Source organism: Hyla sarda, chromosome 5 (genome assembly GCF_029499605.1).
Source record: "Hyla sarda isolate aHylSar1 chromosome 5, aHylSar1.hap1, whole genome shotgun sequence".
NCBI classification, from domain to species: Eukaryota; Metazoa; Chordata; class Amphibia; order Anura; family Hylidae; genus Hyla; species Hyla sarda.
Genome location: NC_079193.1, coordinates 41,104,495 through 41,129,514, shown reverse-complemented (window position 1 = coordinate 41,129,514; position 25,020 = coordinate 41,104,495). Strand labels below are relative to the sequence as shown.

General features: G+C 42.8%; 1 protein-coding gene across 1 annotated transcript in view; it reads right to left on the bottom strand.

The window, feature by feature from the left end:
- The window catches only part of GAD2 (glutamate decarboxylase 2), a 102,399-nt gene that overhangs the window by 53,601 nt on the left and 23,778 nt on the right, over window positions 1-25,020 (bottom strand). The window contains exon 5 of the mRNA XM_056519339.1: window positions 23,680-23,770. Within this exon, the coding sequence (XP_056375314.1) occupies window positions 23,680-23,770 (91 nt within the window). The remainder of the gene's footprint in view (window positions 1-23,679; window positions 23,771-25,020) is intronic.

Here is a 25,020-nt window from a genome sequence, read left to right as displayed (position 1 = left end):
ATCATGGACGGAGTCTGACCATTATGGGAGTAGTAGTCCTAAAAGTCCCGCACCCGGGGGATGTGCAAATGGCATCCCTCAGCGCTGCGATACTACAACTACTCCCATCATGGGACAGACTCTGCCCCATGATGGGAGTAGTAGTCCAAGGGCAGTAGGATAGATTGAGCTACACAGTCCAGGCCTGACTCTGTTCTCATTATGCATTTTGCATAATGGGAACAGAGCCTTTCTGGCAGTGTGTTCCAAAACAGAGAGACTCCAGCTGTTGCTTAACTACAGCCCCCATGATGGGAGTTGTAGTTTAGCAACAATTGGAGGCTCCCTGTCTATGAACATGCTGCATTGTGTGCGCTCTCCCCAGGGGAGAGCACCAAAAATGTACTAACCCATATTTCTTGTTTTTCTTTTCTTCTCAGTTCAGATACCTGAATGCAGAGGACTATGTCAGATTCGGTGGACTGCGACGATGACCAGCGTTTTTTTATTTAAATTTCAATAAAATGGTTAACGAGGGCTTTGGGGGAGGTTTTTTTTTTTTAATAAAATTTTTTTTCAATGTGTTGTGTTTTTTTATAATTGAATTTGCAGGCTTGGTAGTCAGGGCTTTCTTATAGATGGAATCCATTACTAAGCCGGGGATAAGTGTTAGCCCCAAAATCAGCTATCGCTAACCCCCAATTATTACCCCGGAACCCACCACCACAGGAGTGCCGGGAAGAGCCTACACCAACAGGCCCGGAGCGTCAAAAATTGCTCTCCTGGGCCTAGGGGGTAAAAGGCTGCCATTATTTAGGCTGGGGATCCCAGTAACAATGGTCCTCGCCCACCTTGGTAACATCCGGCTGTTTATGTTTGGTTGGTATCTGGCTCATACTGAAAATAGGGGGAACCCTTTGCGTTTTTCTTTTTTTTTAATAAATAAAAAAGTGTGTGGTTCCCCCATTTTTTCATTATCAGCCAGATACCAACCAAGCAGCAACAGCCTGAAATTACCAGGGTGGGCGAGGACCATTGTTACTGGCCCTCCCCAGCCTAAATAATGCCAGCTTTGACACTCTGGGCCTGTTTGTACTGTCACTTCCCGGGCACCCCTGTGACAGTGGTTAGCGGGGAGCAATAATTGGAGATTGATTTTGGGGCTAACCCTAAGCCCTGGCTTAGTAATGGAGTCTGTCTATAAGACGGCTTCCACTACTATGCCTGAAAATTCAATTATAAAAAACACAAAACATTGAAAAAAATGTTTTATTTAAAAAAAAAAAACACTCCCTCACAGCCCTCATTAACCCTTTCATTGACATTTATAAAAACGCTGTTCATCATCGCAATCCGCCGAATCTGACTTAGTCCTCCGCATTCACGTATCTAAAACGAGAAGAAAGACATTTAATAAATAAAACTACAACCATTTCTGTGATTTCTATATCAAAAAGCTGGTGTGAAATTGAGCAAGAGTGTAAATTAGACAAGAGGTGTAAAGGGGCAGATCTGTGTCTACAATAGACACCTAATGATAAATCTCTGCCCCCCCTCCCCCCCCCAAGGAGCCTAAAATGTGAAATTAAGGCTACAATAGAGACAATTTACCAAAAGCTTCATAGAAATGAATTATTTATTTAATGAGATATAAATGGTGTAAACTGCTAATTTTAGAAACTAGTTCATTCGGCACAATATATTTAGTGCCACTGGCTAGGCTTACACACATTTCTCTTCTTTATACTATTATCTGCCTCTTTGTGTGCACTTTCCATGTTCTTTGTGTAAGATTTATTCCTGTATAGTGACATTAATGGGTACACGTTCTCAGGAGTGTAATATCTATGCATAACGTATTAAAACTTGAAATCTGTGCAATGAGCTATAAAAACCACAGCAAGAAAAAAAATCATATAGTAATGTTTTCCTATAGGAGACAGCTCAGTCATGCATGTTAATATCAATCTCTTTAATATTCTCCATAATTATAGAAATCATATAGAGGGTGACAGAAGACTCAACATTACACACTGTATTATATACTGTAGATTCAGTCCCCCCCTATGACACTTAAAGGGGTACTCCTGTGGAAAACGTTTATTTTTTTTTTTTAAATCAACTGGTGACAGAAAGTTAAAAAGATATGTAAATTACTTCTATTAAAAAATCTTAATCCTTCCAGTACTTATTAGCTACTGAATACTACAGAGGAAATGGTTTTCTTTTTGGAACACAGTGCTCTCTGCTGACATCATGAGCACAGTGCTCTCTGCTGACATCTCTGTCCATTTTAAGAACTGTCCAGAGTAGGAGAAAATCCCCATAGCAAACATATGCTGCTCTGGACAGTTCCTAAAATGGACAGAGATGTCAGCAGAGAGCACTGTGGTCATGATGTCAGCAGAAAGCTCTGTGTTCCAAAAAAAACAAAAACATTTCCTCTGTAGTATTCAACAGCTAATAAGTACTGGAAGGATAAAGATTTTTTAATAGAAGTAATTTACAAATCTGTTTAACTTTAACAGTTGTTTAACAGTTGATTTAAAAAATAAATAAACAAAAAAAACGTTTTCCACAGGAGTACCCCTTTTAGTGTCATAGGGGGGGACTGAATCTAATTTACAAATCTGTTTAACTTTCTGGCACCCGTTGATCCAAAAAAAAAAAAGTTTTCCACGGGAGTACCCTTTAATATATAATGTTATAACAATCACCAATGCGCAATCTAAAATTTCCATCATCACCTTTGACTGAAATTCAATAGGAAAAACATTGGGGCCTATGAATAAAACTAATTCATAGACAGTCTAAGAGTATGTTCACATGTCCGGAATGTCCACACGGAAAATCTCTGTGCGGTCATTCCTGAGAGTATGGGCACTGACATATTATGCCGGCGCCTGTACTCTCCGGAATGACCACACAGAGATTTTCTGCACAGGAAAGCGCCATCTCATAGACGGCTATTCATTCCGTGTGGTGTTTGCAGAAAAAATTAACATGTTCATTCTTTCTGGGGACACAGAAAACAGAAATTCCGTGCCAGAAACATCTGGAACAGAAATTCTGGACATACAGTGCTAATCCTATTGTACACAACAGGTATGGTCCTGTACACGACCAAAATTCACATAGATCCTCTTTGCAACAAAACAATATAAATCACCAGCTGACCAGTACCAGTGAAAGAGGTGCCTAAAATATACCTTTTATTTCCATTCTTAAAATTAATAAAAGCAACACATATGTGAATATTGTGCTTGTATTATGTTAGAGAATACCAAAACAAGAGAAGAGAGCTGTTAAGATATATCTAGGGAGTGCTATATTGCAGATTTTTATTTGATTATGATTATTGCAACTCAAATAATTAGAATTACTCCCTTAGTCATCCATAACTGGTGACTAGTTCACCCAACGCGTTTCTGTCGCCTTTTTAAACGACGTCATCAGGGGAGTTTAACAGAACATCAAGAGTTACTTAAAAAATATATGCCAGAGTCCAGTGACCCATCAGACAGTCAGAGATTATTTATAATTCCTCTCCACTACTGCCCCATATGCTCTCAATCAAGGGGACATAACAAACCATATGGGTATGCCCCTTTAAGAATTGAAATCCTCAGCCAGCGGGTGTTTGCCTTATAACCCTCTAGCTGGTGTCCAGTTCTGAGTCTTCTTATTGAGTTAGTCGGCAGCGTCTGACTTCCAGCCCCGCCCGGAGGGTTATAAGGCAAACCCCCGCTGGCTGAGGACTGCAATTCTTAAAGGGGCATACCCATATGGTTTGTTATATCCCCTTGATTGAGAGCATATGTGGCAGTAGTGGAGAGGAATTATAAATGATCTCTGACTGTCTGATGGGTCACTAGACTCTGGCATATATTTTTTTAGTAACTATTGATGTTCTGTTAAACTCCCCTGATGACGTCGTTTAAAAAGGCGACAGAAACGCGTTGGGTGACCTAGTCACCAGTTATGGATGACTAAGGGAGTAATTCAAATTATTTGAGTTGCAATAATCATACTCAAATAAAAATGGGAGGTGCTTATGTCTCAGCAATATAGCACTCCCTAGATATATCTTAACAGCTCTCTTCTCTTGTTTTGGTATTTTCTAACATAATACAAGCACAATATTCACATATGTGTTGCTTTTATTAATTTTAACAATGGAAATAAAAGGTATATTTTAGGCACCTCTTTCACTGGTCAGCTGGTGATTTATATTAACATGTATACAGTGCAGCAGAATCCCATTGAAATCAACGAGACTCTGCTGCTCCAGAATCTCCAGCAGAATTCCGCACAGAGATTTCAGACATGTAAACATGGCCTGAGAATGCACTACATTTTTAACAGTGGCTCAGGCTGTTTGAAAAACTGATGCATCTTTAAATTGTCTAGTCCAAGTTTGGACCATTTTTTAGTTGGCTTACATTTGCAACAGGAATGTTTGCCAAAATTTGGTAAATTTTTGGTGCACAACATTGCATTCAAGCCACTCCTCTTACAGAGAAACTCCCCCTGGCAGACAAGCCCTGCTCCCTAATACAGAGAAGTACAAAAGTGTCTAAAAACTTTGTCTGAATGTGGTGCAAGTCTTATAAGATAGTTACTTTGGTGCAAATTGTGCATTTTTTTGGAATTTTATTTATCCCATTGGTGACCCATGTCCTCCTATTCACCGCCACTTACATCCAGGACTTATAGCCACTACATAAAGAGGACATAGGCTGGACTTCCCTTAGGTTCTTGTCTAGCTGGCATTGGTATTATGTAAATGAGGCTCAAAAGCCAAAGGGGCTTACCTTTGGCTTTCGAGCCTCATTTAGATAATACCAAAATGGCCTATATCTCAGCACCAAAGGACAATGGAATCCTGATGACTAGCTCTATCTAGCCATGGGCTTATTTACAACTCCTTTCCTGCATATGAAATACCATATAGCCCTCAAAAACCACTGCAAGAAAAAGTAAGTGAACCCTTCGGAACTACCTGCATTTTTGCATTGATTATTGATAAAATCTGGTCTAATTGTTCTCTATGTTATAGACAAACATAATGTTACAACTATTAACACACTAACAGTTGTACTTTTCATGTGCTTTATTGGGCACATTAAGTAAACATCCACAGTGCAGGGAATTAATTGGCAAATGGAGCTTCCATTAAGGAAATTAGATTGTGCAGGTTTTTCACACAAAGCCTGTTTACTGACAAATCTGTTCTTGATAAGAAAGCTATTGTTAAAGTGAACCGTGCCTTAATGAAAAAAACAACTTTGAGAAAATGTATAGAGATGAATGAAGCTAGAGCATGCTGTAATAGAATTGATAAAAACATTGTCACGTATGGGCAAGGAAACAGTGCACCCTAGCTCTCACCCAGAACCACGGTCCCTGTCTATTGCATAGTCACACTAAACAGTGACTATGAAATAAGTGCTGGGACGTCACAAGTCAAAACAACAAACTACAGCAATACAGTAAGAATCAGGGAGAAACAGTCTGAACAATGAGTAGGCACGCACAGGATACTATACTAACAGGGAGACAAACAAACAGACAGGATGGTCAGAAAGCAGGATAAGCCAAGAGGACAACAAAAGTACCGAATGGCAAGTGAAGGGTTAACCAAAAAAACAGAGCCAAAGTCACAGAACCAGAATACAGAATTAGATGCAGGAATAAGTTAGCTATAGGTTAGAACTCTTTTTACAGGCAAGGTCTGAACAATGCAAGCTTAAATAGGCAGAGATAGCAGAGTGTGATCACACAAGACCCCTGATTAGCCAAAGAAACAGAAGAAAGGATAGTCTAGGGCATAACCACAGAAATCACAAGCTCTGAAAACAACCAGGGAAGCTCAAACAATTACACCTTTTACAAACTTGTGACGTGTTGGGTCACACAGCACTAACATCCACTATAGGTCCACGTAAAGCTCGGTGTACACAGAGGGGTCTTTGCCCAAATATTCTCCTCCTCTGACTAGAAAATATCTAGCTCTATAAAAGAACTAGAACTTGATGCATAATGACCTTTGAGTGAATCCTCCATACTCTGCACACTGCCATGATCGCTGTGCACACACACTACCCAGATCTGTCTCAAGTTGGATGTTTCTTGCAATTGGAACAGGATTCGAGAGTTACTTGTTGCTCCTGTTTGGCTTGAACGGGACACAGGAAAGGCCTGAACTGAACCTAGATGGTACACACTAGGCTACATAGCAGGAGCAGAGCTAGGAAAGATGTTTAATCTGCCCCGGCCTAAACCATACTGAACTAGTTTTTGGGTCCAGCGCTCTGGAGTAAGGGGGCTAGACTAGTGACACAGACAATTTTTATATACGCATTTTCCTTTTTTCCTCCTTGCATTTGAAGAGCCATAACTCTTTTATTTTTCCATCTACAGAGGCATATGAGGGCTTGTTTTTTGTGCGATCCATTGTACTTTGTAATGACTTCACTAATTTTACCATAAAATGTACAGTATATTCAGTGTATATATATATATATATATATATATATATATATATATATATATATATATTATTTGTGTGTGTGTGGGATGGGGGAATTGGAAAGAAAACCTCAATATGTTCCCAACATTGGCCACATGTTCTGCTACTAAGGTCTGTATGCCCTTGAGAAAAAAAAAAAGCATAGACAACAGATAAAATTGCAAGAAAAAACATTATGTGTTGATTTCTGAAGCTTTAAGCTTGATGAATGATCCATAACAGAGACATTTGTCTTATTCACATATTGTCAAGTGTTTGAACAAAATACTAATGTTTGAGTGGTCATCATTCTCCAGAATAGCTCAGGACATGCGGCACAGATGTGTATGTGTAGGAAATGTTTATGGGGAAAGGATTGTTATGTAAAGAAAGTATCCTCAGAGTTCTGATAGCTTGTTGTGATATTGTGTTGAATGGATTGTATGAGACATTTGACTCCTTAAAGGGAACCTGTCATGAGATTTTACCATATAGAATGGACAGCAATGTATCATACAGTCATGGCCGTAAATGTTGGCACCCCTGAAATTTTTCAAGAAAATGAAGTATTTCTCACAGAAAAAGGATGGCAGTAACACATGATTTGCTATACACATGTTTATTCCCTTTATGTGTATTGGAACTAAACCAAAAAAGGGAGGAAAAAATGCAAATTGGACATAATGTCACCAAACTCCAAAAATGGTTCGGACAAAATTATTGGCACCCTTTCAAAATTGTGGATAAATAAGATTTTTTCAAGCATGTGATGCTCCTTTAAACTCACCTGGGGCAAGTAACAGGTGTGGGCAATATAACAATCACACCTGAAAGCAGATAAAAAGGAGAGAAGTTCACTTAGTCTTTGCATTGTGTGTCTGTGTGTGCCACACTAAGTATGGACAACAGAAAGAGAAGAAGAGAACTGTCTGAGGACTTGAGAACCAAAATTGTTGAAAAAATATCGAAATCTCAAGGTTACAAGTCCATCTCCAGCGATCTAGATTTGCCTTTGTCCACTGTGCGCAACATTATCAAGAAGTTTGCAACCCATGGCACTGTAGCTAATCTCCCTGGTTGTGGACAGAGGAGAAAAATTGATGAAAGGTGTCAACGCAGGATAGTCCGGATGGTGGATAACCAGCCCCAAACAAGTTCCAAAGATATTCAAGATGTCCTGCAGGCTCAGGGAGCATCAGTGTTAGCGCGAACTATCCGTCGACATTTAAATTAAATGAAACGCTATGGCAGGAGACCCAGGAGGACCCCACTGCTGACACAGAGACATAAAAAAGCAAGACTACATTTTGCCAAAATGAACTTGAGTAAGCCAAAATCCTTCTAGGAAAATGTCTTGTGGACAGATGAGACTAAGACAGAGCTTTTTGGTAAAGCCCATCATTCTACTGTTTACCGAAAACGGAATGAGGTCTACAAAGAAAAGAACACAGTACCTACAGTGACATATGGTGGAGGTTCAATGATGTTTTGGGGTTGTTTTGCTGCCTCTGGCACCGGGTGCCTTTAATGTGTACAAGACATCATGAAATCTGAGGATTACCAATGGATTTTGGGTCACACTGTACAGCTCAGTGTCAGAAAGCTGGGTTTGTGTCCGCGATCTTGGGTCTTCCAGCAGGACAATGACCCCAAACATACGTCAAAATGCACCCAGAAATGGATGGCAACAAAGCGCTGTAGAGTTCTGAAGTGGCAGCAATGAGTCCAGATCTAAATCCCATTGAACACCTGTGGAAAGATCTTAAAATCGCTGTTTGGAAAAGGCGCCTTCCAATAAGAGAGACCTGGAGCAGATTGCAAACGAAGAGTGGTCCAGCATTCCGGCTGAGAGGTGTAAGAAGCTTATTGATGGTTATAGCAAGCAACTGATTTCCGTAATTTTTTCCAAATGGTGTGCAACCAAACATTAAAATAAGGGTGGCAATAATTTTGTTGAGCCTATTTTTGGAGTTTGGTGTGACATTAAGTCCAATTTGCTTTTTTTCCTCCTGTTGGTTTAGTTTCAATACACACAAAGGGAATAAACATGTGTATAGCAAAAAATGTGTTACTGCAATCCTTTTCTGTGAGAAATACTTCATTTTCTTGAAAAATGTCAGGGGTGCCAACATTTACGGCCATGACTGTATATGGTAAAATCTTCTTCTTCACCGTCTCTAGGAGATGTTCTTGCCCACAGGGTTGGGGAAAATATATAGTTTAAAAGTCTCCCCCAGCCGCCCCGGTAAGTAGTCCAATGGATGGGGAGATATACCTAGTCCTGTTGCTCTGCCTGTAACCACGCCCCCTCAGCGTGATTGACAACACAGGCACAATCCACGTCATTGCTCTTCTCCTTAATGTGAAGAGGGCTGTCAATCACGCTGAGGGGTGTGATTACAGCCAGAGCAACGGGACTAGGTAAGTATAGCTCCCCGTCTAGGGGACTACTTACACGGCTGGCGGGGAGACTTTTAAACTATAAATCCTTACCGTCGCTGCCAGCGGGAACGTCTCCCAGGAATGGTGAGGAAGAAGATTTTACCATATATAAAACATTGCCACTCATTTTATATGGCAAAATCTAAAGACAGGTTCCCTTTAACTTAAGAAAACATAAGGGTATGGAACGTGCTCTATTACATTTAATGGTGAAATAAGAGAAACTGACCAACATGGGGATTATTTGACAATACTATGTGCAACAGGCATTGTATTAGGGTGCACTTATAACCACTGTTCTCCTATTTCCTGGGAAATTATAGCATTAAAAGTTATTCACCCTGCAGGCAGATCTGTTATTGGGCTCATTAACCTCATTAGAATGAGGTTTTAACTCTTTTCTTTCCAGAGCTTAGGCTTAGAGCAGGGGTCTCAAACTAAAATTATCTTGGGGCCACTGGAGGTAGTGGCTGGATGAGGCTTGGCCGCATGTGCACCTCACATATAATGCCCCCATCATGCGCCCCTCACATATAATGCCCCCATCATGCGCCCCTCATCATCCACCAGCAACACTCCCCACCCCCATTCCCCCTACCCCCCCTGTGGTGATAGCATAAGCTGACAGATGATGGGGGTGCTACTGCTGGGGGGGGGGGGGGGAAACATTAGGTAGGCAGCAGTTTCCCCACATTAGAAAGGTAGCAGTTTCCTCACATTAGGTAGCATAGTTTCCCCACATTAAGTAGCCTTAGCACAGATTCTCCACCTGGACAGCGCTACTTACATCTTCCTGCGGGGACTTCCTGTCGGAGGTGGGCGCTATAAGTGATGTCATTGCACTCGCTGCGCAGTACGTCGGCGTCCCTGCACGGCGCTTGCGATGACGTTACTCATCGCGCGCTCCTCCGCCAGGAAGTCCCCGCAGGCAGATGTACGCAGCAGTTTAGCATATGTGCACCGGGTACCATTTAGCAGTGGTTGCAGAAGTGTGTGAAGTCTTCAGGCATTTTGCCCTGCTTGCCCTAAGCAGGGATAAATGCCTGAAGAAATCACATGCCCGGCACCCGGAACTGCATGTCCCTGGGCATCAGGCGATACAAATTCCAGATCCCTGGTTCCGTGGGCCGGGAGTTTGAGACTAGCCTTACTGTAAGCTGACATCAGGTGAAGTAATATGGACAGCCACAGGCCCAGTAGTAAGGATATCAGTACTAATGGTAGGAATGTATCATCGTGTTTTAGGGTAGAACAGGTATAGGTATAGTATTATAGGTAGGAAAAGACATGGTAATGCGGTAGCAGTAGTGTTACATGACATGCTCTACACTGAGTGGAGGGGCATACACTGTTTGTCTTGCTGCTCAGTTACCATTTCCAGGGCATACAGCATCTCCACAAATGTCTTTCATTTTTAACAAGGCCTCTGCAAAATAAAAGAGGCCATCTGATTGGTTGATATGGGCCAATGGTCAACTTTTCCTCCACACACATTTTGATTAATCTCCCCTCCCAGTGTATGTCTCACCACTTTCAAATTACCATATATACTCAAGTATAAGCCGAGTTTTTCAGCACGATTTTTCGTGCTGAAAACGCCCCCCTCGGCTTATACTCGAGTGAACTCCCCGCCTGTCAATCCCTTCATCAGTGGTCTTCAACCTGCGGACCTCCAGATGTTGCAAAACTACAACTCCCAGCAAGCCCGGACAGCCATCAGGTAGTTTTGAATCCTTGGAGGTCCGCAGGTTGGAGACCACTGCAGCCATCGTCATCATCCCCCTTTTGTTTTGTACTGTCCTCCCATGGGCGGGAAGTTAGGGTGAGCTGGTCCGGGCCATCTATGCTGCAGGGACCATCCGGTGGGGATGGTTAGTCGTTGCGGGCTTTCCATTTTCACCAGGGGGGCCTCTTCTCCGCGCTTTGGGCCAGGAGTAGTGAAGTTGCTTTGACGACGACGCACAGGGACGTTCATGCGCAACGTCCCTGGGCGTCGTCAAGGCAACGCACTAGTCTGGGCCTGAAGTACGGAGAAGAGGCCCCCCGGTGAAAATGGACAGCCCGCTACAACTAACCATCCCCACCGGACGGTCCCTGCAGCATAGATGGCACCGACCAGCTCACCCTAACGTCCCGCCAAGGGGAGTACACAACAAAAAGGGGGGGATGATGACGATGGCCGCAGTGGTCTTCAACCTGCGGACCTCCAGAGGTTTCAAAACTACAACACCCAGCATGCCCGGACAGCCGATGGCTGTCCGGGCATGCTGGGAGTTGTAGTTTTGCAACATCTGGAGATCCGCAGGTTGAAGACCACTGATGAAGGGATTGACAGGCGGTGATGATGAAGGGGGGGATGATGATGGGGGTCTGGATGATTACATGAGCGGATGATGTATACCCACCCTAGGTATATACGGTACCCAAAACAAATCCTAGAAAATCAGAATTTTGAAAAATCTGAATATTTAAGGGAAATTTTAATTCTATTATCTCAGTGTTCCTTATCTCTGATAAAGACCATATAAACCACACAATGCTCTGCTAGACTTGCTGAAGTCACAGTAACACTAAGGCTAAGTTTCTACTTGTTTTTTTGTGCTTCGTTTTTTGGGAATAAAAAAAACGCATGAAAAAAGCCTGAAAAAACGCCAGTGCAATTTCCTGCATCTGGCGTTTTTTCTGGTGTTTTTTCTTGCGTTTTTTCATTTGTGTGGAAATTGCACCTCGGCAATTTTATTTGGAACCCAAAATTTGTTGGGTACCAAAAAAAAAAGGATGCAGCAGTGACGGAAAAAACGTTAGTAAACGAAATGTATATATTTTATAAAAATGTTTTTATTATTTTTTAATAAAGTGTGTGTTTCATATTTTTTCTCTATTTTTTACATTTTTTAGGCAGTACTATTACTCCCAGCATGGAACAGACTGTTCCATGATGGGAGTAGTAGTACCTGTACTATAGACATATCGCCCCGAGTGTCAGTCCTGACACCCGATGCGATCGTCCATAATATAGCAGAGATGTGGAGCGGCTCTATACATCGCTCGCATCTCTGCTCTGTACTCCGGCCAGTGATGTGAATAGAACTTCACTCATTCATATTTTCCGCCCAGAGCTGTGATTGGCCGGATGGTTGCAGCCAATCACAGCTCTCAGAGGGAAATATGAATGAGTGAGTGGCCGGCCGGAGTACAGAGCAGAGATGCGAGCGCTGTATACAGCCACTCTGCATCTCTGCTATAGACAGGAGGATCACAGCAGGTGTCAGTAGTGATGAGGTATCCAGCTCCCAAGAGAAAAAAATCATATTGCATTAAAACATCCAAACTTTAATTGATCCATTTAAAAATAGGCATTGCAGGGAACAACAAAAAACACCCAGTGAATTAAAATCACAACGCCGACGCGTTTCGGACCAGTGGGTCCGTGCCATGACTAAGGACCCACTGGTCCAAAACGTGTTGGCGTTGGGATTGGATACCTTTTCCTGTTCTGGGATTTTGTTCTGCATTTATATTACACAGAGGAACGGCTCGGCATCATCCTGGCTTCCAGAAAAACATACGGAGTGCTCGAAATCTACATAAGCGGTGAGCTGGCTAGTGATACCCGCTGTGATCTTTCCTTAACTGCAAGTACTACTACTCCCAACATGGAACACACTCTGCTCCATGCTGGGAGCTGTAGTACCTGCATTAATAGACAGATCGCCGCGAGTGTAACTTCTGACAACTGCTGCGATCTGTCTATTAATGCGGGTACTACAGCTCCCAGCATGGAGCAGAGTGCGCATCATGTTGGGAGTAGTAGTACCTGCAGTTAAGGAAAGATCACAGCGGGTATCACTACTTATACCCGCTGTGACCCTCTTATATAATGTATAGATGCGGCCGGCCGCTCTTCTATAGTCCCCTGCACTGATGCATATATACACATATTCATATATCCCACAGAGAGCTGTGATTGGCTGGAACCATCTGGCCGATCACAGCTCTCTGCGGGAAATATGAATATGTGTATATATACGTCAGTGCAGGGGGCCATAGAAGAGTGGCCGGCCGCATCTATACATTATACAGGAGGATGGCAAGGGGAGATCTGTCAATTAGTACAGGTACTACTACTCCCATCATGGAACAGTGTGTTCCATGCTGGGAGTAGTAGTACTACCTAAAAAAAATTAAAAATAAAGAAAAAAAGTGAAAAACACAGACACACTACATTTTTATTATTGTCGGCTACATTTTTAGGTCCCTGCCCGCCAACATAAATTGATCCCTGTTTAAAAAGTAATAAAAATTTTGTTATAAAAAAGATACATTTCGTTAAAGTTCGATACAATTTTTTCCTTCGCTACTGTATCTTTTTTTTTTTTTAATGATACCCTACGAAATTTTAATAAAAAAGGTATCTCCATCACTTTTTTGGATCGTTAAAGTCCAAAAAAGAATGAAAACCGCCTGCAAAAACGCCCAAGTTAAAACCCACATATCGTTTTTCTTGGTGTTTTTGCTCTCCCATAGACTTATATGGGAGAAAAACACCACGATTTCAGGGCAAAGAAGGCCAAACTAGGTTTTGTCGGGCGTTTTGAAAATTCTGCCTCTGAGCCCGAAATTGCTGAAAAACGCCAAAATGATTTAAAAAAACGCCAAACTGAAAAACGCCAAGTGAATCTGGCATTTTGCAGGTTAATATTGACTTGCAGCTAACATCTGGACGTGGCATTTTTTTTGCTGAAAAATGCGGGAAAATTGGCGATTTTAACAGCGTTTTTGCAAAAAAAAAAAAAAAACTCAGTGAAATTCCTGCCTAAGGGTAGGGTCACACATGCAGTATTTTGCTGCTTATTTGCTGCTGTGTGTCTTACTACCCATTGAAGTCAATAGGTATTAAAAATCATCTGCAGAGAACACGCAGCAAAATACAACACGTTTGACTCAACCCTAAGGCCCAATTTTATAAACAATGTGCCAGGCACAGAGGGGGGCATAGTGAGAAGCGGAATCGGTCTTCCCTTGCGCCAAATTTACTATAATTTGCACATAAAAACTGGCATAAATTGTTGTGAAAGTCATTGCCAGCCCTAAGCATGGTCAGCCCCAGATGTGCCAGATTTATGAAGAGTCATGTGTCTCAATAAACCTGGTATGGGTGAGAGGGGCGAAAATGTACTTAAGATTGGCGAATGTATATCGAAATATAGCACTAATACTGTGAATGAGTTTAAAGGGGTACTCCGGCGCTTAGACATCTTATCCCCTATCCAAAGGGGACTGGGGACCCCGTGATCTTGCACGCCGCATCCCATTAAAATCAGTCCCTGGAGCGTGTTCGCTCTGGGTCTGATTACTGTCGATCATGGGGCCGGAGCATTGTGACGTCACGGCTCCGCCCCCCGTGTGACGTCATGCTCTGCCCCCTCAATGCAAGCCTATGGGAGGGGGCGTGTCAGTCGTCACACCCCCTCCCATAGACTTGCATTGAGGGCGTGACTTCACACGAGGGTGGAGTTGTGACGTCACGCTCTTTCGCTCGTGTGGTCGGGATACGAAGCCTCCAGCGTTGCCGGAAGCTGTTGAGGTGGGTGCTGAAGCCGAGATCCCGGGGGTCCCCAGCGGCGGGACCCGCGATCAGGCATCTTATCCCCTATCCTTTGGATAGGGGATAAGATGTCTAAGCGCCAGAGTACCCCTTTAAGCATGCATGGGATAGGCATAAGGCTATCCTTCATATAAGATAGGGCCAGGGACTATTACATAGTTAGTACGGTCGAAAAAAAGACATATGTCCATCAAGTTGAACCAGGGAATTAAGGGGTAGGGGTGTGGCGCGATTTTGGGGAAGGGATTGATAGGATTCAGATTATTGGGCAGACTAGATAGGCCAAATGGTTCTTATCTGCCGACACATTCTATGTTTCTATAATAAGAATGTAACTTTCTGAAATGTCTTCCTGTTTTTAACTTCACTTTCCTGCTCTTACGTTACTTCCTAGTTGTAATGGGTCGGTAATGAGATCCCATATTTAGATGACTCTGAGCTATATTTGACTCTTCCTCGGTCCTGGACTATTAAGAAACTGTTCCTGGCCACTTATTACCAATAAAAGTTCATTTAAGATGTTCTTGTGTCTACAGTACATTGGTGCCGGCTGTTGGCTCTGTCCCATTCTAAAAATGTCATGAAACAGATTTCAACTTCTCTATGAATTATTTGGATCCATCCATCCTGCTGTCTGAATATCAGCAATGTACATGAAAATGTCCCAATTTTATTAACTGCATTGATACTATTTGAGGGATGAAATGTAGCATTCCATAAATATGAATATATTGTTTGTTATTGTTTGGCTACATTGTATATTACAGCCAGCATCAAATGCAGATGTCTTCAAAAGCATAGATTGAGGCTAGGATTCCACTGAGGTTTTTTCCCACCAGCAAAAATGCCAAGAAAAACTGCCAGACACTGACACAGCATTTTTCCTGCGTTTTGGCAGTTTTTCTGGCGTTTTTTCCGGCTTTTTTTCCAGGGGTGTGGAAACAGCCAATTTTGTCCCCTGTGGAAGTTTTTTCATTGCCTTCAGGGACCACTCTGTGGGTCGGATGCTGAACGCCCGGTCCACAGAGTGTAAGGAGATGTACAGCATCACTACTCACCTCCCCCGGCCGTATAGTATACAGGGGGGCATAGTGTACCCGAGTATACTATACAGGAGCCGGGAATCCTGTCACTAGACTAACAGGACTCCCTGTTCCTATAGCCCCTTTGGGCAGTATACAATATATACACCTATCTATAGATAGCTGTATATAGTGTATACAGAAGAGGAGATCCCCTTACCTCCCTCGCTCCTTGTCCCCGATGCGGGCCCGTATAGCTCTGCCCCCTAGTGATGATGTAATTAGGGGGCGGATCTACAGACGGGAGCCAGGCTGGTAAGGGTGTGAGGCTCTGTTCACATTGTATGTTTTGTATAATGTGAACAGACCCTTCTGCCAGTGTCCTCCCAGACAGGGAGACGCCAGCTTTTGCTAAACTATAACTCCCAGCATGCCCAGACAGCCAACAGCAGATTTGGAGGACTACTGTGGATGGACTGGATTGTTTTCAGTTTAATAAAATGGCTAACAAGGGCTGTGGGGGAGTGTTTTATTTTTTTTATAAAATAATTTTTCCAATGTGTGTTTTCTTTATTTTTTTTTTATTGGATTTTCATGTTTAGTAGTGGAAGCCAGTCTTATTGATGGAATCCATTACTAAGCAAAAAAAAAAACAGTTAGCGCTAACCCCCAAATATTACCCCGGTACCCACCGCCACAGGGGTGCCAGGAGGAGCCAGTCCCAATAGGCCCGCAGAGGGCAAAAAGGGCGATACTGGGCCTAGCGGTGACAGGCTGGCGTTATTTGGGCTGGGGAGGGCCAGTAACATTGGTCCTCGCCCACCCTGATAATGTCAGGCTGTTGCTGCTTGGTTGGTATCTGGCTGAGAATAAAAATACGGAGAACCCTATGCATTTTTATTTATTCATTTATGAAATTTTTTTTATAAGGTTTTCCGTATTTTTATTCACAGCCAGATACCAACCAAGCAGCAACAGTCTGACATTACCAGGGTGGGATAGGACCATTGTTATTGGCCCTTCCCAGCCTAAAGAACGGCAGCCTGTTACCGCCTAGGCCCAGGAGCGCCATTTTTGATGCTCTAGACCTGTTGGTACCGGCTCTTCCCGGCACCCCTGTGGCGGTGGGTACCGGGGTAATAATTGGTTGTTAGCCCTAGCTGTTTTCAGGGCTGACGCTAAGCCCTGGCTTAGTAATGGATTCCGTCAATTCTGACACCCACTGCGATCCTCAGGTATAAGCTATAGAAGCAGGTGGCACGCCGCACTTGTCTGGTCCTCTGCCCGCACTATACTCCGCTGTGATGTGAAGTTCTCTTCACATCACAGATTCACATTTCCTGCTGAGAGCTGTGATTCACCAGATAGTGTTGGCCACTCACAGCTCTCAGCGGCATATATGAATCTGTGATGTGAAGATAACTTCATATCACTGCGTATAGTGCGGGCAGGGGACCAGACAAGTGCAACATGCAGCCCACTTCTATAGCTTATATCAGAGGATCGCAGCGGGTGTCAGGAATGTGATCTGACCTTCATTGCAGGTACTACTACTCCCAACATGGAACACACTCTGATCCATGCTGGGAACTGTAGTACCTGCATTAATAGACAGATCACAATGGGTGTCAGAAGTGCCACCCGGGCCCTCTGTCTATTAGTACAGATACTATAGCTCCCAGCATGGAGCAGAGTGTGCTCCATGTTGGGAGCAGTAGTAACTGCAGTAAGGACAGATCACAGCAAGTGTCACTCCTGACACCTGTTGCGATCCTCCTGATGGGATTTTCGGGACTCAGCTGTGCTCACGGCTACAGAGCCGGAAGAACAGCTGATGCTGAGCAGTAGATATACATCATAGATCTACTGCCCAGTAAGAACTTACAGTGAGCCTGCAATGTGTATACAGTATACACATTGCTGGCTCACTTAACCACTTGCTGAGCTGTGCGCTATGCGCCAGTCCAGCAAGGAAAGAGTTAACTTACACTGCTGGACAGTGTAGGTTAACCCTTTGGGCGGTATACAATATATACAGCTATCTATAGATAGCTGTATATAGTGTACACAGAAGATGAAGAAGTCCCCTTACCTCCCTCCAGTCCTGGCTGGGTCTGCATAGCCCTGCCCCATAGTGATGATGTCATCAGGGGAGGAGCTACATACAGGAGCCAGGCTGGTAAGGGTGGGAGGCTCTGTTCACATTGTACATTTGGTATAATGTGAACAGACCCTTCTGCCAGTGTCCTCCCAGACAGGGAGACTCCAGCTGTTACTAAACTACAACTCTCAGCATTCCCAGACAGCAAAAGGCTGTCTGGGCATGCTGGGAGTTGTAGTTTTGCAACAATTGGAGGCACTCTGTTTGGGAAGACATTGCATTATGGGCATTCTCCCCAGCAGAGAGCGCCAAAAATGTCCTAACTAATTTTTTGTGTTTCTTTTTTATTCTTGTTTCAGATCAGTGTATGCAGAGGATTACAGGGGATTCGGAGGATGACTGCGGATGAACTGGATTTTTTTCCTTTCAATGAAATGGTTAACAAGGGCTGTGGGTGAGTGTTTTTTTAAAATAAAATATGTGTCATGTTTTTTTTTAAACGTTAGCTCCAAAAACTGCTAGCGCTAACCCCCAATTATTACGCCGCTACACACCGCCACAGGTGTATCGGGAAGAGCCGGTACCAACAGGCCCGGAGCGTCAAAAATGGCACTCCTGGGCCTAGGCGTTAACAGGCTGGTGTTATTTAGGCTCGGAAGGACCAGTAAAATTTGTCCTAGCCCACCCTGGTAACGTCAGGCTGTTGCTGCTTGGTTGGTATCTGGCTGAGAATAAAAATACGGGGAACCCTGTGTGTTTATATATATATATATATATATATATATATATATATATAAATATGCTTTGGCTGTCTGTGCATGCTTGGAGTTGTAGTTTAGCAACAGCTGGAGTCTCCCTGTCTGGCAAGACACTGCCAGAAGGGTGTGTTCACATTTTACAAAACGTACAATGTGAACAGAGCCTCAGACTTACCAGCCCCTAATGATGTCATCAATAGGGGCAGAGCTACGCGGACCCAGCCGGGTCTCAAACTGAAATTATCTGGGGGCCACTGGAGGTAGCGGCTGGGTGACCCTGGGCCGCATGTGCCCCTCACATATAATGCCGCCATCATGCGCCCCTCATCATCCACCAGCAACACCCCCCACCAGCAGTAGCATCCCCCCCCCCCCCCGCGTTCCCCCTACCGCCCTGTGGCAATAGTATGAGCTGACGGATGATGGGGGTGCTACTGCTGGGGGGGGGGGAAGCATTAGGTAGGCAGCAGTTTCCCCACATTAGGATGGTAGCCGTTTCCCCACATTAGGTAGCATAGTTTCCAACATTAGGTAGCATAGATTCCCCGCATTGTGTCGATTTTTACCTCAAATATTGGCATTTCGCAAATATTTAGAATACAGTGATATATACGTAATGACGAATATTAAAACATTTTTTTTGAATATGTGAATTTATGTGAATATGCAAATATGCGAATATCGGCACTTCCAATCAGAGGACACTGATCCCTCCCTTCTTTAAGGTGAAAGATATAATCGCGCATGCTATACGCGAATTTCATATGAATTTTTGCAAAAAAAAAAAAAAAAGAACAAACAGCGAATATGCGAATTTTGCAAACATAGGATGAAATATATATAGTCCCTATATTCCCGAAACATCGCAAATTCGAATATGGCCCCTGCCGCTCATCACTAATCTTTATATGTTTCCCTAAAACAGCACCAGCTTCATCAGCTTGGCCATATTGTTTATTCATTACTGAAAATCACTTTTATCCAATCCTCCACACTACGTCTTTCTTGCCCCTGATGCCTTGTTTTATTCTTGTTGGTGCCAGTTTTCACTTGGCTTTCCTATATATGAATAACATTTCGGTAATCTAATTCCTTACAGTAAATATTGACTCGTATTGCACCCATCTGTTTTTGTGCATTTTATATTTTTCAAAACATATTGCTTTAAAATGTCTATCCTTGGTCCTCCTCTATGTTTTCCGTTCATAACTTTCCCATTTTGTTTTACTAGCACCAAACATTACACAAAGCTGATTGGGAACAACTAAGATCTTTGGTCACACATTACAAGGTGATTCCATAATTCTTTCTTCAACATTGAGTGATTTTATTTGTTTTAAGATATGTTCCATGAGGAGAGAATGTTCCGCTATTGTATACTGTTTTTTTTCTTCTTTTTGTCATATCTGTAATTTTTATATATGTATTTGAAGCAAAAGAACCACGGCTGTAATTCAGTGAAAATAGTCAATTATGCTTTCAAGGTTGTTGTTCCAGTAAAGCGGAGTTACTTGGAATAACAGCATAAGAATTGTGCCTGCTAGGAAACATCATGTGGATTGTATGATTGGGTTTCACCGTGGAGAGAAAAAAGACCGAGCCAAATACTGTGCAGAAAAAACTTGTCCCTGTGATGTTCCTGATCTCATCCGTTCCTTAATTTTGGGCTTAGAGTAATTTCACTGTCTTAACACTGTAAATACCCTGGTCTTTGATGAGTGACTAGCTGGACTGCCACCGAGGCCACGTGCCCCACCAGCAATCCCTTTGCTCTATGCAAGCATGAGAGACAACTATTAAGGTCGGACAGTGAAAAGAACTGTCCAGGCAAACAAGTAACACAAGACTAGACATTAGTATTAAGTAAGTAAGACCTAAAGGGCTAATGTGTTTATGTTTCTCGTCAAGGAGAGTGTCATAAAGACAGAAACACTACCTGGAGCCGACATACAGTCATGGCCATAAATGTTGGCATCCCTGAAATTATTCCCACAGAAAAGGATTGCAGTAACACATGATTTGCTATACACATGTTTATTCCCTTTGTGTGTATTGGAACTAAACCGAAAGGAGGAAAAAAAGCAAATTGGACATAATGTCACACCAAACCCCAAAAAAGGGCTGGACAAAATTATTGGCACCCTTAACTTAATATTTGGTTACACGCCCTTTGGAAAAAATAACTGAAATCAGTCGCTTCCTATAACTATCAATAAGCTTCTTACACCTCTCTGCCGTAATGTTGGACCACTCTTCCTTTGCAAACGGCTCCAGATCTCTCTTATTGGAAGGCGCCTTTTCCTAACAGCAATTTTAAGATCTCTCCACAGGTGTTCAATGGGATTTAGATCTGGACTCATTGCTGGTCACTTCAGAACTCTCCAGCACTTTGTTGCCATCCATTTCTGGGTTCTTTTTGACATTTGTTTGGGGTCATTGTCCTGCTGGAAAACCCAAGATCTCGGACGCAAACCCAGCTTTCTGACACTGGGCTGTAAAGTGAGACCCAAAATACGTTGGTAACCCTCAGATTTCATGATGCCTTGTACACATTCACGGCACCCAGTGCCAGAGGCAGCAAAACAACCCCAAAACATCATTGGACCTCCACCATATTTCACTGTAGGTACTGTGTTCTTTTCTTTGTAGGTCAGTTTTTGGTAAACAGTAGAATGATGTGCTTTACCAAAAAAGCTCTATCTTGGTCTCATTTGTCCACAAGATGTTTTCCCAGAAGGATTTTGGCTTACTCAAGTTTATTTAGGAAAAATGTACTCTTGCTTTTTTACGTCTCTGTGTCAGCAATGGGGTCCTCCTGGGTCTCCTGCCATAGCGTTTAATTTCATTTAAATGTCAAAGGATAGATCGCGCTGACACTGATGCTCCCTAAATCTGCAGGACAGCTTGAATATCTTTGGAACTTGTTTGGGGCTGCTTCTCCACCATCCGGACTATCCTGCATTGACACCCTTCATGAAATACTTAATTTTCTTGAAAAATTTCAGGGGCACTAACATTTACAGCCATGGCTGTAGTACTGCGTGTAATATAGGCATCCCTGTGCCCCCTAGATGCCGTTTCGTAGTTTGCACTACTTCTTCAAACTAGGAAACAATGTTGATGGGGCACAGGGATCCCCATATTACACATGGTACCATGTCGGCTCCAGGTAGTGTTTCTTTACCATTAACATTATTTTTGCATGTCATTGATTGTTATTGTGAGGTCTCCTTTACTAAATATTCTGGAATTGTACTCTGGTCATTAAAGGGGAACTCCCGTGGAAACAAGTGGAAAACAAATGTTTCCAAATCAACTGGTGCCAGAAAGTTAAACAGATTTGTAAATTACTTCTATTTCAAAATCTTAATCCTTCCAGTACTTATCAGCTGCTTTATACTACAGAGAAATTTTTGAAGTTCTTTTCAGTCTGACAACAGTGCTCTCTGCTGACCCCTCTGCCCATGTCAGGAACTGTCCAGATTAGAAGCAAATCCCCATAGAAAACCTCTCCTGCTCTGGACAGTTCCTGATATGGACAGAGGTGTCAGCAAAGAGCACTGGGGTCAGACAGAAAAGAACATCACACATTTCTCTGTAGTATATCTGTAGCATACAGCAGCTGATAAGTACTAGAAGGGTTAAGATTTTTAAATAGAAATAATTTATAAATCTGTTTAACTTTCTGGCACCAGTTGATTTGAAAATATTTTTTTCCCCCACCGGAGTAACCCTTTAACATTCCATCTTTTGATTGTTTATGTAGGTATACCTTGTGCCATTTCTTTGGGGTACATAAAGTTACACAGATTTATAAATTACTTCCACTTAAAAGTGGAAGGCTTTTAGTACTTAGTACCCACCGAATACAGTCATGTGAGTCTTTCTAGTCTGCTGCCACCTCTGCCTGAGTCAGAAACTGTTCAGAGCAGAAAATGAGTGCTCTAGGGAAGTGGTCTCCAAACTGTTGCACTCCAGCTGTTGCAAAACTACAACTCCCAGCATGCCCGGACAGCCAACGGCTGTCCGGGCATGCTAGGAGTTGTAGTTTTGCATTGTTCCCCAACTTCTCTCTCAGTCACAAGATCTGCTCAGCCTCCTACTAAAACATAAACAACCCCTTCCCTGCCTGCAGTCTGATCGACAGAACCACTAAAGGGGTAAGCTGATTGGCCAAAGAAAATACACATGACAATAGCGCCGCCCATCCGAAAAACTGATTAAATAAATCTCAATGCATTTCCATTATACTCAGCAGAAATGTAACAAAAATATTCATTATTTTACACCATTTTTCGATAACTCATTCGGAATTTCATAATTTCATTCTTCTTAGTCATATTGGCTTATTGGATTTGTACGAATACATGAATCTTTAAAGGGGTACTCCACCCACAGACCTCTTATCCCCTATCCAAAGGAAAGGGGATAAGATGTCTGATCACGGGGGTCCCACCGCAATCTCCAGGACGGAACCCCGGAGCGAACAGTGAGGAGCATGTGTCGTCTACCCGTAGACATCACATTCATTTCAATAGGAGCCAGTGAGCTTTTTTGTGCTCCCATAGAATTGAATGGAGCGCATGCAGGCTGCATGATGCGCTCCTCACGGAGTGCAGGGTCCTGTCCCGGAGATTGCAGGGGGCCCCAGCGGTCGGTCCCCCTGAGATCAGCTACTTATCCCCTATCCTGTGAATATCCTGTGTAACTCCCACTATGTGCCCTTACTACACCCAACACGGGAGGCCCCAACGCTTAAATTTTTTTTTTAACCTTAAAAAGCTCTATTTCATATCTGTCTTTCTGCTCACATACAATGAGCTGCAGGAGGATGTGGGCGTGCCCCAGCAGGAGCAACGTCACTGAAGCCTGCTGGGGGGACCGCTTCCGCCCTCACATCTCTGCTGTGCTCTGTGTTAGGAGCACGCAGAGATGCTCAGCCTATGGTATGGCAGGCTGCTAGTGGTCATTATATAGACATTAATTTGCAATTTAAAAGTTGTTTATTAGAGGATAATTATAAACATATCCAAAATTGTTTTGGTGACAGGTACTCTTTAATTTTTGCCGGAGATCTCTTTAAGTAAATTTTGTTCATGGTTTCAGAGGGATCTGAATGTCCGAATAAGCAAATATTTGTACGGAAATTAATTTGTTACTAAATGAATTGCACATGTCTACTCTAAAGCAGGCCAACCATCTTATCACATTTTGGACATGTTCTTCAGCCAGGTTTCTTTTTTCAGGTTATAACTTACATGTTGGTGTTGGCTGTTGAGGTCAACCAATCTGCTGCCAATCCAACCATGTCCAGACCAGTAGAAAGCTGATTAAAATATCTTGGATGTCCTGGAAAATAATGGAAAATAATAAGATTTTGATGATACAAAAAAACTAACAAGAAATTGTGTTTAAACTAATAAATAATATTTTGATGATGCAATAAACTAAGAACTAATATTTACACTAGAGATGAGCGAATCAAAGCTGACAAACCTGAATTCATTACAAATTTCATGAAATATTCGTTTTGCAACTAATGCAAATATCGACGCAATTCTGTTGCGCGAATCGCTTCATTAAACTCCATTTACTGCGGTCGAGGCTTCAGGACATCTAAAATGGTCTATCCACATGTCAGTACATGGGGCAAGGAACGCTGGGAAGGCGAAAGGGAAGTAGGCGGGATGAACCTGAATCACATGCAGGAGGCAGCCTATCAGCAGCCAGTCACCCCCTGTGATGTCACAGCCCTATATATTCAGAATTACATGCATAAAGACGGGCACCACTATATAGATGAGAAACGGGGTGCTATCAGTGGCTATAACAAGAGCTATAAACCAAAAGAAAAAAGCTAGCCACTATATAAGGATGCACACCACAATTGTACTGTAGAAAGGTATAGAAATCTTTATTAAATCACACAACAAAAGCACAGACATTTAAAACCACTTAAAAACATCAGAAAACATGGTGGAGGATGATAATCCAAATAACCACCTGCCCCCCCTTGGTATACACAATAAGTAAATAGTAAGGGCCCCTGGAATGAAAGCCAGAGACAAAAAAAACCACCTGCATCAGTCAAGCTGGAAACAAATAAATAACAAGTATGGCCATTACCCAACATCCGAGTGTACAATGGTTATCACAACCAGCTTATACTGAGCATGGTTAACTATTGGACAATATACATGTGTGCCAGGGGCTACCTCACCAACCAAGGGGGGGGACGGGACACAGCAGCTCCATGCGTTCTGCTGTCCTGCAAGACAGCTTCCTCCAGCTGGTGTTGTACTCAGAAAAGTGTACTGTATTGATTTTTCTGCCCTCATAAGTGCATGCCACATACCTACATCTAAGTAGTGTACTATTTTGTACCTGTTAATCTGTCAAGGGCCTAGATACTGTGAGATTCCAGGCAAAAGCAATCACCGGCCGGTGTTTAACTAAAATAATACATTTTAAGCGTACTCTACCACATTTTTCTGCCCTCATAAGGGCATACCACACACGTACATCTAAGTAGTGTACTATTTTGTACCTGTTAATCTGTCAAGGGCCTAGATAAAGTGAAAGGACAGACAAAAGTACAC